Source organism: Emys orbicularis, chromosome 3 (genome assembly GCF_028017835.1).
Source record: "Emys orbicularis isolate rEmyOrb1 chromosome 3, rEmyOrb1.hap1, whole genome shotgun sequence".
Classification (NCBI taxonomy): Eukaryota; Metazoa; Chordata; order Testudines; family Emydidae; genus Emys; species Emys orbicularis.
The window spans coordinates 33,291,895-33,309,655 of record NC_088685.1 but is presented as its reverse complement, the minus strand read 5'-3'; the positions used below and the strand labels follow the sequence as shown (position 1 = coordinate 33,309,655).

Below are 17,761 nucleotides of genomic sequence, written 5' to 3'. Positions count from 1 at the left end.
CAGCAAATGTGAAAAATCGAGATGGGGGTGGGGGGTAATAGGAGCCTGTATAAGAAATAGACCCAAAAATCGGGATTGTCCCTATAAAATCGGGACATCTGGTCACCCTAGAAGCATTACAGTTGCTTCCAGAGACACAATTATTGTATCTATATGGATTGCTCCATAGTAGAGCTGGTTGGCAATTTTTGGTTGAAGTTTTGGAAAATCAGTTTTCCCACAGAAAATTTCAATTTTTGACTAATTGTTTTGGAATTTTTTTCAACTTTTTTCCATAGGAAATTCAAAATGAAATATTTCATTTTGGGCAGGCTTCACGCAAATCAAAACACTTCGGTTTGTTAACCCAAATTAAAATATTTCATTTTGGGTCAGTTTGACATTAATCTCTGTTCATCAGAGTTGCTACAGTGCCTCATGGGAGCTGTAGTTTGGATACCTCATATTCCATTCTCTGTAGGCTAGGCTTCCTGGCTGAACTATATCTCCCATGATGCACTGTGGTTTTCCCACTGGTTGAACTGATGTGCTGCATCATGGGAGTCATGTAACCACAGTGCCTATAGTACATGTGGTCCACCCCAGAAGCACCCAAATGACAATTCCCATGAGGCACATAGTGGCTAACAGGGGCACAGATTAATATTGAACTAGACTGAAATATTTTGTTTCAATTCAGAATGGTGAACCAAAATTTTTCACAGAACCTTCCATTCTGCAAAATGTTGGTATCTTGCCGAACTCTATTCCGCAGTAGTAACAATGCTTCTGTAGTGCTTTCCATTTGAGGATCTCCAAATGCTTTTCAATACTCAATGACTGAAGCTTCACTAAGCCCCTGTGAGGTTGAAGTCTCCCCTCCTGTGCAGAAAGGTACAGTGAGTTACACAGGAAGTCTGTGGCAGAGGCGGGACTAGAACCTAGATGTGACTCTCCCAGTCCTGTGCCCCTAAGACCATCCTTCATAAATGTTTTTAAATGTGAAACAAATATTGATCAGCTCTGTGCTTTTAAGAGGTGATATGCTACTAATATTGAAACAAGGCACGCCCATATCCCAGGGTGCATGAGCTTACAGAGAAGTGAGCTACAGGGGGAAACCTATTAATTCGTTTACCCATTTAGACAAAAGCCTTTTCTCATAACCCCAGCCAAGGAGGGAACCAATGCCACCTGGCAAACACTTCCTGCCACTCACTGGAAAGGCTGGTGGTAGATTCCTGAAAAAATAGGAGTGTAATGAAGAGTACAGTGTTCAAACTCTGTCATTTGAAATTAGGGTGTGTGGGAGGAACTGCATCGATTTTTAGCAGTCCTTTCGGAAGATTTTACTGAAAATACCTGACGTGACACATTCCAAAAGGAATAAGCATCTTTGGCCAGGGTAATTTAGTGGCCCCCAGAATAGGTGACTCTATCAGAGAAGGGGAAGCCTCGCACTTTCCCCTCCTCTCCCCCCAAAAACTTGAGAAATTTTAACAATGGGGTCCCAAGACCCTCCCCTTCACACCCACCCCGGCACATCACTGCTTAACAGCAATACATTGCTCTTAAGGAGTAAGGCTACAACTGTGTCATTGTTTTAAATATCCATATATTACAATCTTTGATATTTCTTTACAGTTCCCGATGTCAAAGTGCCAGTGCTTCCTTCCCACAAGCGGACAGACGTCACTGTCTTCAAGCCATCCCAAGATCTTGACACTCAGCCAATTCTTTTTATTCCCGACCTTCACCATGCCAATCTTCAGCGTGGGACTCATGTATGTGATGCCATTGTGTGCCCATAATATAAAATTAGGAGCATTGTCTGCCTATGTAATGATACTGTACATAGCCACTGGGCTGGTTCTTAAATGTATAACCACTGGGAGCAAAAAGTTACTGTTAAGTATGTGATCATATAAACCTTCGTGCTTCATGGCATAAGCCAAGCCCTAACAAATGGGGGTTAGGAGGAAAACTTGCTTTGTTGGCGGGTAATTCTTCACCTTCCTGTGAAGCGTTTGGTGCTGACCACTGACAGGATACTGGTCTAGGAGCTCTGGTCTGATCTGTATGTTCCTATTGTTGGCTTCTCAGGTCCACTTTTTAGCTAGCTAGCTAGCTACACACACTGTAGTAGGTTCCAGTTAATGGTCCCATGTCATATACCATCCAATAGTCTAATTTAGAGCACCTTTCTCTGTACACTCAAAATCTCTCCTTGTTTTGTTTTAAAGGTCCTTCCTGTTGCACCAGAAGAACTGGAGGGTGAAGGGTAAGAGACTCGCTATTTCATTCGTTCTGTAACACTATTGAATTGCATGGTGCTGTAAAATCAGCTAGGAAGGTGAGGTCCCTGCCCCAAAGAGCTTGCCGTGTACTCTAATATTAGGTGTTTTACTCCTCCCCTTATATAAGCCCCAGACCACAGTAAGACCTGTAAGCAGCACAGGGCCCAGGTTGTCAGTGATGCTGTCTTCTCCAAAATGGAAAATCTTGCATAGCAGGCACTCTCCATCACCATGCAGCCAGCTTGACACTCGGGTTTGCTGCTCTGGGCTTTCCAGTGTGTGCCAAAAAATATTCACATTCCAAAGGGACTTGCCCAGAATCTCCAGGTAAATAGCTGATTTGGTGTTGTGCTTAAGCAGCACAAGGGGACTCTGTTGTTGGAGAGGGAGAGAGAGCAGCAGAATCAAAGCACCTGGGCAGTTTTAAATAATGTGTATTGACTTGTGTAGAAAGTAATGCCCATTGTAACTAGGGTAATTATTACCCTGGTTCTGAAATTATGTTTATCATAAAATCCATGATGTGGCAGTTTCCCTGCTTCCAGGCAAGGAGGCTGCTCCTGCTGATGCTGCTGTTGATACATTTCCCCCCCCCCCCCCTTATTGCAGCTCTAATATGAAGAGGGGGCCTTATATAACTGAAGATGATTTTATTGCACCTCCCAATAAACTGACCAGAATAGAGGAACCAAAACGAGGTAATTTTTTTTTTTTTTTTTTTTTTTTTTTTTAAGACACATCTGTTGCATTGCCATGTCATGAAAGAAAGCCAGGTCAGGGGTAGGAATGCTTTTCTTTCTGTGGGTCGGGGAGGGTAGTGTCTGGTCTTTTTTGATGTGCCCATCTGATTCTTATCTGTGCATCTCCTGCTAGCACTTATTTGGGGAGGAAAATATTCCCTTTTTTGCCTCAGCAGGGGAGCCAGCTAAACTTGCAAATACATAATTTTGGTTTTAATAACAGTAGGAGTTTTTGTCTCGTGATCAGGACTCCTGGGTTCTATTCCCAGCTCAAACACTGACTTGCTGAGTAAATTTTGGCAAGACACTTAACTTCCCTGTGTCTGTTTTTCCACATCTAGAATTGCACCACTTTCTCGGGGGCTTTTTCTGATGGTTTGTAACCACCCTGTTGAGTAGGGAAGTGCTATCATCCCCATTTTGTAGATGGAGAAAGTGGAGCACGGAAGGGTTAAATGACTTGTCTCTGGAGTCCCAGTTACAACCTTATCCATATGGCTGTCCTTCCCCTCCAGCTGCGATAAACTAATGAAGATGTTTGCTAAGGGAAAATGAGAATTAATGAGAGCTTGGTTTCTTTACTAAATCATAAAATGGGGACCTTATTCTATGGGTAGCTGCCATAGCATCATATTTATGCTCTATAATAATACCTAGCTTTTATATTGCACTTTTCATCAGTGGACCTCAAAGCACTTGACAAAGGAGGCCAGTATCATCATCTCCATTGTACAGATGGGGAAACTGAGGCACGGGGGTGAAGTGACTTGTCCAAAGTCACCCAGCAGTCCAGAGTCCGTCAGTGCTTTGTCCACTAAGCCACACTGCTTCCCTTGTATAGATGGTTATTGCTGTGTTTGCTTTTAAATCCACCCTCCTTCTGCCTTCATTTTCAAACCCTCTTCCACCAAAGGAAAATCTCCAAGCATCCAAGCTTAATTCACCCTGTTTGACCTAGATGTTACAGTATATTGTTCCAAATCACAGGTGCGTCAGAGCAGTGAGCTATCAAACATAGTAAACAACATGTGCCACAATACCTAGTAATTAGAGCGTGAATTAAGGACTTTGAAGCTGTTACATGTCCACATTTCCCTGCTCTTATTGGCTTATTACTCAGCCTTAATGTAGTTTTTAATGGGGCTGTTTTTCTGTGTAATAGCTCCGTCTCCATGAGCCGGAGGACACTGGTTGTCTGGCTTCTCATTCTTTCAGTCCGATGTTTGGAGTGGGGAATCAAATCCATATCCTACTAGATGGAGCAACATGATTGCTAATAAATATTTCTGAACAATAGCAAGGAAGTGAAATGGGGAAGCAAAGAGGGGGAGAGACAAGACTAAAATGTGGGGGAAAGTATAGACAGTTGCAAGAAACTAAAGAGAAGGAATAGTGAGTTCTTCGAGTGATTGTTCACGTCCATTCCAACTAGGTGTGCGCGCGCCATGTGCACGGACGTCGGAAACTTTTTCCCTTAGCAGCTCCCGTCGGGACGGCAGGGGAGCCCCCTAGAGTGGCGCCCTTATGGCGGTGTATATAATACCCTGCCGGCCCGACCCCCCCTTCAGTTCCTTCTTACCGTCCATGCCGGCGTTGGAACGTTCTCTCGCTCGCTTGCGAGTGATCCCATAGCCTTTCAGTCTTCTAGTTAGAGTTGTTCTTAGATAAATACCAACTAACTATCAGTTAGTTAAATACCATTGTATTCAGGTGTCTGGAAGCTAGTTCCGGCACCAGCCTTGGGCTGCGGGGCATGCCACAAGCCCAGGGTTTCAAAGCTTGCACCACGTGCCGCAGGTCTATGCCTAACAGTGACCCCCATGACTCCTGTCTCCAGTGTCTGGGAGAGGCTCATCGGGCAGAGCGCTGCAAAATCTGCAAGGCCTTCAAACCGCACACTAAGAAAGAAAGAGACACTTTCGCCTAAAGCAGTTGCTCACGGAAGCCACATTACAACCACCGCCCCGACCGACCGGCACCGGGCTCGGCTTCCTTGGTGCGAAGTGCCCCAGCATCTGTGTGCGACCCGGCACCACCAGGCACCGTAAATCGCCAGCCCCAAGGGGGGACGACCAACCTCAGCACTGGTTGACCTCTCCAGCACCGACTAAGCGTCACAAGAAAGGAGAAAGAGGGCACTCTCCCCAAAGAGCTGCCCAGGCGCTCAGAGAGGCTCCTGGCACACAAAGACAGGTTGTGAGCCTGAGTCCGGTACCCAGAGAGTTCAATGCGATGAATGTCTGGAGGAGGTCCTGGAACACCCCTCTACGCCCGACACTTTCGAGGCAATGAAAGACCTCATTGAGCTGTCGATGCCAAATCCCCTCCCGTGCAGGGAGAAGCCTCCGGCACCGCCTAAAGAGGGTGCCCTCCAGAGGGAAGCTGGCAATAGTGCGCTGCTCGAGGTCACCATCTCGGCACTGCTCATGGCACCGTTCCCATTCAAGCTCGGCGTCCTTCTGCTCCCCGGCACCTGCGACCCAGCGCGAGGTTACAGCACCGGATTCGAACCTACCAGCAGTACCCGCGGCGACTACACGCCGGTCCACGACTCCATCGCTTGCCCAGCACCAGCACCGAGGGAGAGGCACCAGTCACGAGACTCCCGGTACTGTGCGTGGTCCCGGTCAGCCAGGCACCACTCCCCGGCCCGCACCTCACAGCACCTTACAGCCACTCAACATTCAGCACTGCCCTGGTCCTCTCCGTCGGCATCCTCTGGCTCCGAGGCCAACTCCGGTCGCTCCAGCTATAGCAAGCATCGAACCGTGGCCAGCAGAGTCCCACTCAGCATGGCAGCCACAGTGGCCTCCTCTGAGTCAGTGGCCCTTCTGGACCCCATGGGCCTACCATCAGCAACAGGGCACCATCTCCAGAGCCTCCAGGTCCGGGCATTCCATGCGATGCCATTCCAGGTCGCCACACACGTACACATCAATGGCAAGGGAGGCTACTCTCTCCAGGCCGCCCTCAGATCCCCAAGAGCAACTGGTGATGGCAGACCCACTGCCCACGGCGGTACCAAGCACTACAACACCTCGAGAGGTGTCAGCCCTGTCAGGCCCTGAGGTGACCCAGGCGTATGGGGACCCACAGGAGGGTCTAGCTGAGGGCAACCAGCAGCAACTCACATCCTCCTCTTCCCCAGACGAGGCGGTGGCAGGTACATCAGTCTCAGGACCACCACCAATCGACCACAGGGCTCACTAGGAGCTGTTCTGCAGGATCGCCCTCAATATGGGCCTCCAGGCAGAAGAAAAAGTTGAGCAGGAGGATCCGATGGTGGCCATCCTGGCTCTCAAGGGTCCCTCCAGAGTAGCGTACCCTCTCATAAAGACCATACAGACAAATTACAACAGTATATGGCAAACCCCGGCCTCTATCATGCCGATGGCCAGGGGAGTAGAAAGGAAATACTTCGCCCCTTCCAAGGGCCAAAAGTTCCTGTTCTGCCATATGACTCCCTGCTCCCTAATCGTTTCAGCAGTCCATGAGAAGGAACGACAGGGCCAACAAGCCTCTGCCCTAACGGCGAAGGAGGCCAAGCGTCTGGACCTCTTCGGTAGAAAGGTCTACTCATCCGGGGGCCTCCAACTACGTACAGCCAACCAGCAGGAGATCCTTAAAAGACCTAACTTTAACTCTTGGACGGCCATGTCCAAGTTTAAGGATCGCCTGCCCCAGGACTCGCACTCGGAGTTTGCTGCATTAATCGAGGAAAGAAAGGCGGTGGCTAAGACTTTGCTACAAGCCTCCCTCGATTTCAGCTGACTCTGTGGCCAGAACCATTGCCTCGGGGGTAGTCATGCGACACTCAGCGTGGCTACAGGTGTTGGGCCTCCCTCCGGAGGTCCAGAGCACCCTCCAAGACCTCCCATTTGAGGGCTTGGGGCCTTTTCTCGGAGCAAACAGACTCCAGGCTGCACGGCCTTAAGGACTCTAGAGCCACCCTGAAGTCGCTAGGGATGCATATGCCGACAACCCAGAGAAATCCCTTTTAGGAGTCAGCCTCCGCAGCAGAGGCAGTATCAACCCCGCCCCAGACAGGAGTCGTATCGCAGGCGGGGCAGAAACAACAGGTGTAGACAGCAGAATAACACGCCTAACCAAGGCCAGAACAAACCCCAGCCCGGAAACAAGCAAGGGTTTTGAAGGCGTGCTCGAGGACAGTGTACCAACCCAGTACCCGGATCCATCCCCTCGGTTTTTAAACTGGCTATCCCACTTCTACCGTGCGTGGTCCCGTATAACATCGGACCTCTGGATCCTCTGCACAGTACAGGTGGAATACTCCCTCCAGTTCTCCTTCCCTCCCACCCACCTTCCCCGTCCCTCTTCAGGGACCCCTCTCATGAGCAACTCCTTATGCAGGAGGTCCGTTCACTCCTCGAGATAGGGGCGGTGGAGGAGGTTCCACAGGAGCTAAGGGGAAAGGGGTTTTATTCCCATTACTTTCTAATCCCCGCAAAGGGGGGTCTCCGACCCATTTTAGACCTTCACAGACCCACGTGACAATGGTCATGGACACCTTTCATAGACTGGGACTCCTCCTCAATGTACCCAAATTGTCACTCATACCTACGCAAAGGATAGAGTTCATAGGGGCAGTGCTAGACTCGGTACAGGCAAAAGCAAGCCTTCCAGAGCCCAGGTTCCAAGCCATAGAGCAGATTGTCAAAACAATGCTTCCATATCCCACCATGACAGTCAGGTTGCCTGCAGCTAATAGGGCATATGGCAGCATGCATATATGTGGTCAAGCATGCCCGACAGAGACTCAGGCCCATACAAGCGTGGCTCACGCTGTCTTACCGCCCATCCCGAGACCCCCTGGACCTTGTGGTGACGGTCCTGGGGCAGGTACAAGAATCCCTGCGTTGGTGGCTGGACTGACCAGTGGTCTGTGCAGGGGTCCCCTTCGCCAAGCCCCAACCTTCTCTAACATTAGTAACAGGTGCATCAGATCTGGGCTGGGGCGCACACTTTGGGGATCTGAGGACACAAGGCTTAACACTTGTGTCCTCTCCATATCAACCTGAAGGAGCTCAGGGCGGTTCGTCTGGCCTGCCAAATCTTTCATGCCACTTTGCAAGGTCACAGCGTGACAGTCCTGACAGACAACACAACCGCCATGTTCTACATAAACAGGGTGGAGCCTGGTCCTCACCCCTCTGCCGTGAGGCTCTTCTCCTCTGGGACTTCTGTATAGTCAGATCCGTTCAGCTGGAAGCTTCCTACCTTCCAGGGGTACGGAACAGGCTGGCGGATCGCCTCAGCAGGTCATACCATGTGCACGATTAGTCAATCAGATCGGACATCATACAGTCAGTCTTCCAAAGGTGGGGTTATCCCCAAGTAGACCTCTTCGCCACCAAGAGCAACACACAGTGCCCTCAGTTCTGCTCATTCCAAAACGACAGTCCGGGCTTGATTGCTGATGTGTTCCTAATACTGTGGGGCGAGGGGCTGAAGTATGCCTTCCCTCCTATCCCACTGGTCCACCAGGTCCTTCTCAAAATTCGCTGGCACAGGGCGACAGTAATCATGATTGCTCGAGATAGATTTAACTAAGTTTGTATGTATATCCTTGCTGCATTATTTTAATGTGTGTTACACTCTGTGCTTTCACAGCACTCACTTATGCCTCGTCCTCAAGGAACAAATATATATTAAAGCACTCTCTCTGGTTTGCATTCAGTGTTGCTGTATGTCCGAAAGGAGTCGGAAGAAGTCTTCGATGCACTTATGCTAAAGACACCATCTCTGAAAGGTCTAATGGAAGCTGTAAGTATCAGGGCAGTTCATAAAACCTTGTGTCCGGTCTGTGAAACCATGAGCATGACACCTGGTTCCCTAGTGTTAGATCCTAAATACTTAGAGTATGACTGAGCTTGAATCATAGCCGCAGTTTGTCATCTAAATATTTCTGTTGCTTCCAGTTAAAAAGTAGGTGCTGGTTCTCCACCGAAGTCACCTTTGAGTAAAGGGGAGAACACTGTAGTTAACTCCTCAGCTTCTACTCAAAGCTGACTTTGAAAAATAGAGCAAGCAAAAGAGTTCCTTACTGGCATCCTTCATTGGTGCGGGTGGGCTTAACTCATCAGGGGAGCAGCTAAGTCTGCGGTGGGCTCCAGCGAGCTTAGTGGTACTTCCTGATACATTCTAAGTAGTGATCTCAGTCAAGAATAGCTGGATTCTAGAAACATTAAACACGTTTGCCTGGGATCTATTTTTCTATACTTAAGAATTCAGCGTTTGAATAATCTCCACATAAGAAAGTGGATGTAGCTTAAATTTTCATGTAACTAGTGATTTTTGGGAGCCTCCATTTTTGGGTGTCCAACTTTGAGACATCTTAAAGGGGTTTGATTTTTGAAGAGTGGGTGCTGCTCAGCACTCTGTGAACACCAGGTACCTTTTAGGCGTCTCAGACTTGATGTCCAAAATCTTGAGACACCCAAAATCACTAGTCACATTGGAAAATATACACTCCTAGGTTTGTTTTTCATGCAGATCCTCTCTTCACCGAGCTGCAGAAGAAGCTTTTTCAGATTTTTCCATTGGTATCAAAACTAATCCGCAGGGTCCTACTTCGTGACTGTTGTTCATAGTTGGGGGTAACATTTTAATTAGTTGCTGGAACAGTTTCTGGAGCATGTTCAAATGATTTATATTTTTGTCAGTCTTTCATTACTTTCTGTTTTCCCTCCAAGCCTAGCAAATCGTATCCTCATTCTCAGGGACTATTTTAATGCTAAATTTGAAGGTGTTTTTGAACAAGGGTTACAGCAAAATATCTATTTTTGCAATGGGAAAAGTGTTGGGGTTTTTATTATTATTATTATTATTATTATTATTATTATTATTATCCATAATAAAAAATGGCTGAAGGGATTTTGCTTTAACTTTATATAGACATGCCCACATGCACTCAGAAATAAAATTCTTCTTAAGTCTGAGACCAAGCCTGGAAAATGTAAATTAAAAAAGTGAATATTTCAGGAAGGTGGGAGCATGTGAAAACAGGGAGGTTGGAATGGAAACTGCTGTGCACCCTTAACTGTAGCTCTTGCTACTGGCTACCACAGTGTGATTTTAAAGCTGTCTGTGCTGTGCCACAATGTAGATTACCGGGGTGTGAACTGCAGAGCACACCAAAAGTTTGTGTTCTAACTGCTCTGTGTGGAGGCTGCTGGTACAAACTAAAAAGGTCTCTAGTTTCAAACAGGACTACGTTAACATGAGCTAGATACCTTTTTAGTTTGCACCAGCAGCATCCACGCAGGGCAGTTAGTGCATGAAATTTTGGTGCACTTTGCAATTTACACCCCCATAGTTTGCATTGTGGTGCAGTGTCGACAAGCCCTTAGACTGCAAAATATCACCCACTCCTCCAATTGCCTGCTGGGGTGCAGCCCAGGGAAAGTGTAGAGGTTACTTTGGGGAGTGCCTGTTGAATTTACAACATTGAAACTCTTGGTCATTTGATTTTGCTTGCTTGGGCTTTGTCCAACCGGTGCCTTGTTAAGGTTGAAGGGTTTGAGTGTTGTCACTTTTATATCACCTTACTAGCCTTAGCCTTGGGATCCAAAATCCACTCCCTTATCTGAGATTCCATCATGGCTGTTATGACTTGCACTTGCATCTAATCTTTGGGGTTAAAGAGGGAAGAAGAGGAGTTTATCGACCCAATTGTAGCATGTTCTACTCAGACCCTGATGTAGGAGCAAGCAGAATGTCTGCACTAGAACAGATCTAAATCAGGGAATCACCCCTGTTACTGCTTAATGCAAGATGGATATTTGCAATCAGTGTGAGATTAGAACAAAAACAAAACTGTAGATAAAGCAGCTTGCCAAAGAAAATTGGATGTAGAACAATAGCAACCACTTTGTTATGGGTTTTATGGTGGTGTATGTAATAAAATACTTAATGAGGTGACTGCTGTTTTTATACTGAGCTCATTTTGCCAGTTTATTGTTGGATATTTGCAGTCATCTTCTTTCCTTAGAGCATGCGAGTTCCTCGCCTCATCACTTCTGGGAGGTGGGAGCTAGCATGTCCTGCCCTCTCCCCAGGAGTTTCTCCATTTATACTTTCCCCTCTTCTAGACCACCCCCACCACTCTGAAATCACATAGGTGTAACTTCAGTAATAGACCTGGTTGGGGTGCCCAATCCCTTTCTCTGGCACTGACAAAGAGCAACACTGGCTTCCACTGTGGGCTGTAAAGTAGCTCCTGAAATTGGGAGAGTTTGTGCAAAACGTATGTAAAACCCAATTCAACTACCAGTGTGTTATCTTGAGTGCAGAGAGGGCTGAAGTGTGATCAACAGGAATCCTAGAAATCCATTTGACATGGAAAAATGCGGAATTTGCGATTTTATAGAGAACCTTTAGTTTCTACATTTTGTAAAAAAATAAAAACGTACATAATTAGTAACTACATTTTACTGAAAGTACCAGTGTCGCCTATTCAATGCGCAAAACCTCCCCCTCTTGTGGTTGATTTTTTTTTGAATGCACTTTAAATTTACATAGCTAGACATACTCTAATAACCTCTATATACAGGGAGCAGTTTGTGACAGATTGGACCCCCACTTCTGGGATGCCACTTGATGTGCTGGGGTTTAACTGAGTCTCCCCCTACTCAATCAGCCTGGGTTCCCTCTTACTGCTTTGCTGAATTAAGCTCTCCGGCCTCTTGCAGCGCCCCCTCTCCCTCCCCCCCCCCCCCCCCGCTGCAGTCACAGACTGAAGTCCGCTCTGTGTGAGAGGGCTCCCCCAGCACTCACGTGCCCACCCCTTTTGGGAGACAAACCCAAAGTACTATTGTCTTGTACTGTAGAGAAATATTTGTACAGCGCAAGCTCATGAAATTTGCCCTCTTCCTCAGTGTGAAGAGAGATGTGCACGACTCCTTGCCCCTCCGTTAGAAATTACAAAAACTGGGTTTAATAATAAACAAAACAAATTTTATTAACTACAAAAGGTAAATTTTAAATAATATAACAGGTAACAGACAGAACAAAGCAGATTACTGACCAAATAAAACAAAATACGCAAGCTAAGCTCCGTATACTTAAGAAACAGGTTACGAAATGTAATTTCTTACCCTAAATGTTATTTTAGGCAGGTTGCAAAGTTTCTGTGGTTCAGAGTTCCAGTTGTATTTCTTTCCAGCCTGAGACAGGGGTCCAGCCTGGACTCCCCCCTTGCCTTCCCTTCACGTGGCTTTAGCGGTGTTTCTTTCTTGGGCAGACAGGCCATGGAGAGGAGGAGCCTCGTTTGCCTTCCTCCCCACCCTTAAATAGGATTTACATAAGGCGAGAATCCTGTTTCCAAATTTGACTCTCACCCCTTCCCTTCCAGTGGAAAGCTACAAGAAGTTCCAGGTAATGTTTAGTGACAAGACCACCTGACTCTGTAGGATCACAGCGTCCATGAGTCAGTGGCAGCATGGAGTGTCCGCAGGAAGGCCAAGCCTTTGCACAGTCCATTGTCCTCGCTGATGGGCCATCCGCCCTGTCTGGCTTTTTCTATTGTTATACCTGAAGTGTTAGCAGTGGGCGTCACCCAAAGTAGCATAGTTGAAATACAGATACATAGTCAATATTCTTAACTTCAGATACAGAAATGATACAGGCATACAAATTGGATAATCACATTCAGTAAATTATAAGCTTTCCAAGATATCTTAAAAGACTCACTCAGTTACGTCATATTCATATCATAAGTCCATTTTCATAAAGAATATGGAGTGAAACGTCACAGGTTACGTAATGGAGTACAGGAGTTTGTGTTTTAAGGCATCTCAAATTTCACTTCAGCCTCCAAATGTGAGTAATTAAAGTTATGAAAAGATGCCGAAAACTTTAAAAATCACCCCTAAAGACCGTGTCACTGAGTGTGGCAAGGACAAATTTCACATTGATGGTGATGTGCTGTACTGTAGGCAGCCAGGCTGTAGATTACATTCAAAGGCAGACAATTGTAGAACACATGGGAAGCGCTAAACATAAACAGAAAAACGAAAATGAGGCTGAAACAGCAGGGCCATTGACAACAGTCAAGAAACAATGCACTGTGACTGGACCATTCCAGCATTTTACAAGTGTAAATATATCAATAAAACATTGTGTTCAACTGATACCTATCTATATTGTGGCTAGGAAACTAAAGTTCAGCATTTCATTTTACTTGCAGAAAAATGAGGGGTTTTATCGGATAATTGTATTTATATTTTTATCATGGAAAACGAAGATCCTTGGTGAGCGATGCCCGTTTTCTTTAAGGCCTGTTCTGCCATACATAAAGCCACCATGTGTGGAACCCAGTTACCACCTGATAGCAGCAGTCGTGGTTAAAACATGATTCAGTTGTTTATTGAAATCAGAGGGTTTGCTCAGTCATGAGAATGCTTTTATTTAGTTGTTTAAATATGGACGTTTGAAAAATTTGGCCAGGAACTTCAAAGTGAAAATAAGAAAATTAAGCATTGAAACTGATTGCATTCCTGTCCTAGTAATTAATCCACTGGTAAACTGGAAATAATAATTAAAAATTGGCATGTCCTGTCGATTGGATTATTTTTTAGGAATGTCAGTGTCAATCTTGCAAGGCAGGGGTTTTGTTTGATTTACATCATTGTATCATGCATCTGAGTAAAAGTGAAATACAAAGTGGCCTAGAGTCTCCCTGATTTAGGGACTGTGTTTTCTTTTTATGTTCTAGATATCGGACAAGTATGATGTTCCTTTTGATAAAATTGGAAAAATCTTCAAGAAATGTAAAAAAGGGTGAGTATGTCTTGAGTAGCATCTACCGCAGCTTTCCAAAGAAAGGGTGATATCTTGTGTTATTGTCCGGCCTTTAGGAAAAGAAATACACATTATAAACCCCCTGCATTCACACGTGCTCCCTTCATACACAACACAGATGCTAAATCTGTTCCAAAATTCACAGATGGATTACAAGACCAGTAGGGACCAGTTTGATCATCTAGTCCGACCTCATGCATAACACAGACCACAGGACTTCCCTGAGTTAATTCCTGTTTGAATTAGAGCATATCTTTTTTAGGAAAACACCAGTCTTGATTTAAAAATTGCTATTGATGGAGAATTCACCACTGCCTTTAATTCCCTCACTTTGTTTGTTGAAAACAAAACCAAAAAACCCTGCATTTTATTTCTAGTCTGAATTTGTCTAGTTTCGGCTTCCAGCCATTGGATCTTGTTTATACCTCTGTCTGCTAGATTGAAGAGCCCTCTATTATCAAATTTCTGTTCCCTATGTAGGTATTTACAGACTGTAATCAACTCACTCCTTATCTTTCTCTTTGTTAAGGTAAATATATTGAGCTCCTTGAGTCTTTCACTGTAAGGTTAAGGCATGTTTTCCACCCCTCTAATCATTCGCATGGCTCTTCTCTGAACCCTCTCCAATTATTTATCATCTTTTTTGAATTGTGGACACCAGAACTAGACACAGTCTTCAATCCTTAAATGTTGCATGCCTTTGGAATGTGCTGTAAAGAGCTGTCCTCGTGTGAGTCAAAGGACTAAAGCAGGACTGCATGGGAAAGCTGTGAATTGAAAGTGTGCTTTGCTAACCAAAGGCAGTTCAATTTAGGCAGGCATCTGTATCCATAAAGACCACTTCAGGAAAAGAGGAAGTGGTCTGATGTGTCCAGATTGCAGCAACTGAACTGCCATCCCTGTTGTCTTTTTTGTTGTCACATCCGTAATTGTTAGGTTGTGTGCAGAGTTGTAGCTGTGTTTAACTGGCCATTTTCACCTTGAATGGTCCCTTGAAATGTGTGTTCACTACTTATGCTAAACAGCCTGTTCCTCCTTGTATTTAGCTGTGACACTCTGGGTATGTCTACACAACTGGCTTGTGCCAGTTGACGTGGGCTCGCGGGCTCAGGCTTTGGGGCTGTTTCACTGCTATATAGACATCTGGGCTTGGGCCTGGGCCCGCAGGGTCCTAGAGTCTGTGCTCCAGCCCAAACCCAGATGTCCACATATCAGTGAAACAGCCTTACAAGCCCAAGTCGGCTGACATGGGCCAGCCATGGGTGTCTAGTTGCTGTGTAGACATACCCTCTGAGTACCTTTCCCAGACATGAGGAGGATCTCGGTGAGGCAGACAAGCTTTTGAGCTGCACAAACAGAAGTTGCTCCAATAAAAGATAGTGCCTCACCCACCTTCTCACTATATTTGTTAGGTGTCCAGCTGAACCAGTTCAGAGCTTTGTGAAGTGTCCATGTGTCTTGAAACTGGTTTAGCTTCACAAAGATTGTGGGTCAGGAGTGCTGTGTTGAAAAAGGTTTTCCCAGCCCATGAAAACCTTCAAGATTTAAAAAATTTCCTGTTCTGCTGTGGGACAAACCTCTGACCTTTTGATATTTTCTGCAAAAATATAGAGGCCACACCCCAGAATAACCAAAGCCCAGTGGTAATGGCACTTGCCTGGGATGCCTCCAGCATCCTGATTCAGAGCAGGGACTTGTACCTGGGTCTACTGCATCTAGGGTGACCAGACAGCAAGTGTGAAAAATCGGGATGGGAGTGGGGGGTAATAGGAGCCTATATAAGAAAAAGTCCCAAAAATTGGGACATCTGGTCACCCTAACTGCATCCCAGGTGAGTGCCTTATCCACCAGGCTATTCTGGGATGGGGTCTGTCTCTGTCTCTCCTGTTGGAGTTGTTCCACATTTTGTATAAATAAATAAACATTCATTGGGACAGAAAGCGAGAGACTGACTCTCTGGCCCAGTGCTTAGGGCATTCCCCTGGGATGTGAGACCCCGGTCCAAGTCCCTGCACCAGTGAATATTTAATTATTTATACAAAGTGGAATCGGGAGAACCAGGTCCAAGACCATGCTCTGTCTATGTGTCTTGCATTCAGGTGAGTTTCACAACCAGGCTATTTTGTTTGTGTGTGTGACTCTCTCCCAGCTCTGTTTGTCATTTTCGAGATCATTCTCCCTCCCTTGCAGCTCTTTCAAATTGTGGACAATGGTTTGTAAGTGTGGCTTGAAGTCACAGCAGCAACTTTTGAAGCAGATTAGATCAGTTAAACCAGTGGTTCTCAACCTTTCCAGACTACTGTACCCCATTCAGGAGTCTGATTTGTCTTCCATACCAAGTTTCACCTCACTTAAAAACTATTTGCTTACAAAATCAGACATAAAAATACAATCGTGTCACAGCCACACCGTTACTGAAAAATTGCTTACGTTCTCATTTTTACCATGTAATAAAATAAATCAATAGGAATATAAATATTGTACTTACATTTCAGTGTATAATATAGAGAGCAGTATAAACAAGCCATTGTCTGTATGAAATTTTAGTTTGTACTGACTTCGCTAGTGCTTTTTCTGTAGCCTGTTGTAAAACTAGGCAAATATGTAGACGAGTTGATGTAGCCCCTGGAAGACCTCTGCATACCCTCAGCGGTACACGTACCCCTGGTTGAGAACCATTGAGTTAAACCATAATAGGAGATGAAGGGTCACAGAGGGGTAGCAGAGATCCCAAGTTATTTCTGGGCAGTCCAGAGGTGTTCTCTTAGCTTTAAATTAGCAACACTTAATGCATTTCTGGTAACTTCTGCACTTTAAACTGTAATACTTACCAGCCTTACTTCCTAGAATCCTGATCAACATGGACGACAATATTGTGAAGCACTATTCGAATGAAGACACCTTCCAGCTACAGATTGAAGAGGCTGGAGGATCTTACAAGCTCACTCTCACTGAGATCTAAAACCAAAGCCATCAAACCTCTGTGGATTTTAAATGAAGGTCTCAGATGAACATTTTTCTGTAATTTAGTCTTCTGGGTAAAACACGAATCACTTTCTCTAGAAGAAACCCAGTGGGTTGAGTTCTTCCAGGGATCGGAGCAGTGTTTGTTTAGCAAAGTTGATATAGTCACGTTTCTGTTCTTCCGAAAGGACAAAACAATGCTCATTAACTCAGTGCACTTGAAATGAATGAACATAGATATCAGGAATTAAATAATATTTATGTACAAAACATTAGCAAATGGGGATGGGGAGAGAAACCTTGAAATAGTGGTGATATTCTAACTTCTATTTATCTATTAAATATTCATGTGAGCCTATCAGCTAATGATGTCTTATTGGACTGCTCTCTGCTAGATGCAGCTGCATAGCTCCCATTCATGCTAATGGGAGCTGCAGGTGGATATGGGAGACTAGACTCAAGAATGTTTACTGCTGAACAGGGCATGTTGCTGAAATCACTTGTATAATAGTTTGGGGAATGTAAAACTGCCTTGCTCATGAAGAACTTACCTAAGTTACTGTGTGAACTCATTTGACATGAAGCTGTATTGTATATAAGTGCAATATATTTTTGAAGGTTTGTAAATGTGTACATATGAGTCATATATAATATATATAAAAATATGGTGTTCATGTATATACAGTGAATATATGCAATGAAGCCTCCCTAAAAGGATACTATATACAGGCAAACAGTTATTTAAAAACCTAGTATGCGCCAAACCTGAGTGCACGTTGTATATTCATAGCACGCACAGAGATGACTTGTTTAAAGAGGATTTTCCTAAGCAGAAGGAATGATCCCTACTATACAGCAGACCGCTCTGTACAGTGAGGTGTGGTGGGTTAGGCTTGTATTGTACACTACCAAATAAAGTTCTACAATGGCTGTTACTCCTATTCTGTACCTGTAGTGAGA

At 45.2% G+C, this 17,761-nt stretch overlaps 1 protein-coding gene across 1 annotated transcript in view; it reads left to right on the top strand.

Moving 5' to 3' along the window:
* Window positions 1–16,799, top strand: part of GRHL1 (grainyhead like transcription factor 1) — a 55,852-nt gene extending 39,053 nt beyond the window's left edge. The window contains exons 11-16 of the mRNA XM_065401131.1: window positions 1,624–1,763; window positions 2,223–2,260; window positions 2,886–2,974; window positions 8,715–8,800; window positions 13,752–13,816; window positions 16,685–16,799. Coding sequence (XP_065257203.1) covers window positions 1,624–1,763; window positions 2,223–2,260; window positions 2,886–2,974; window positions 8,715–8,800; window positions 13,752–13,816; window positions 16,685–16,799 — 533 coding nt within the window. The remainder of the gene's footprint in view (window positions 1–1,623; window positions 1,764–2,222; window positions 2,261–2,885; window positions 2,975–8,714; window positions 8,801–13,751; window positions 13,817–16,684) is intronic.
* The last annotated feature ends 962 nt before the right edge of the window (window positions 16,800–17,761 follow it).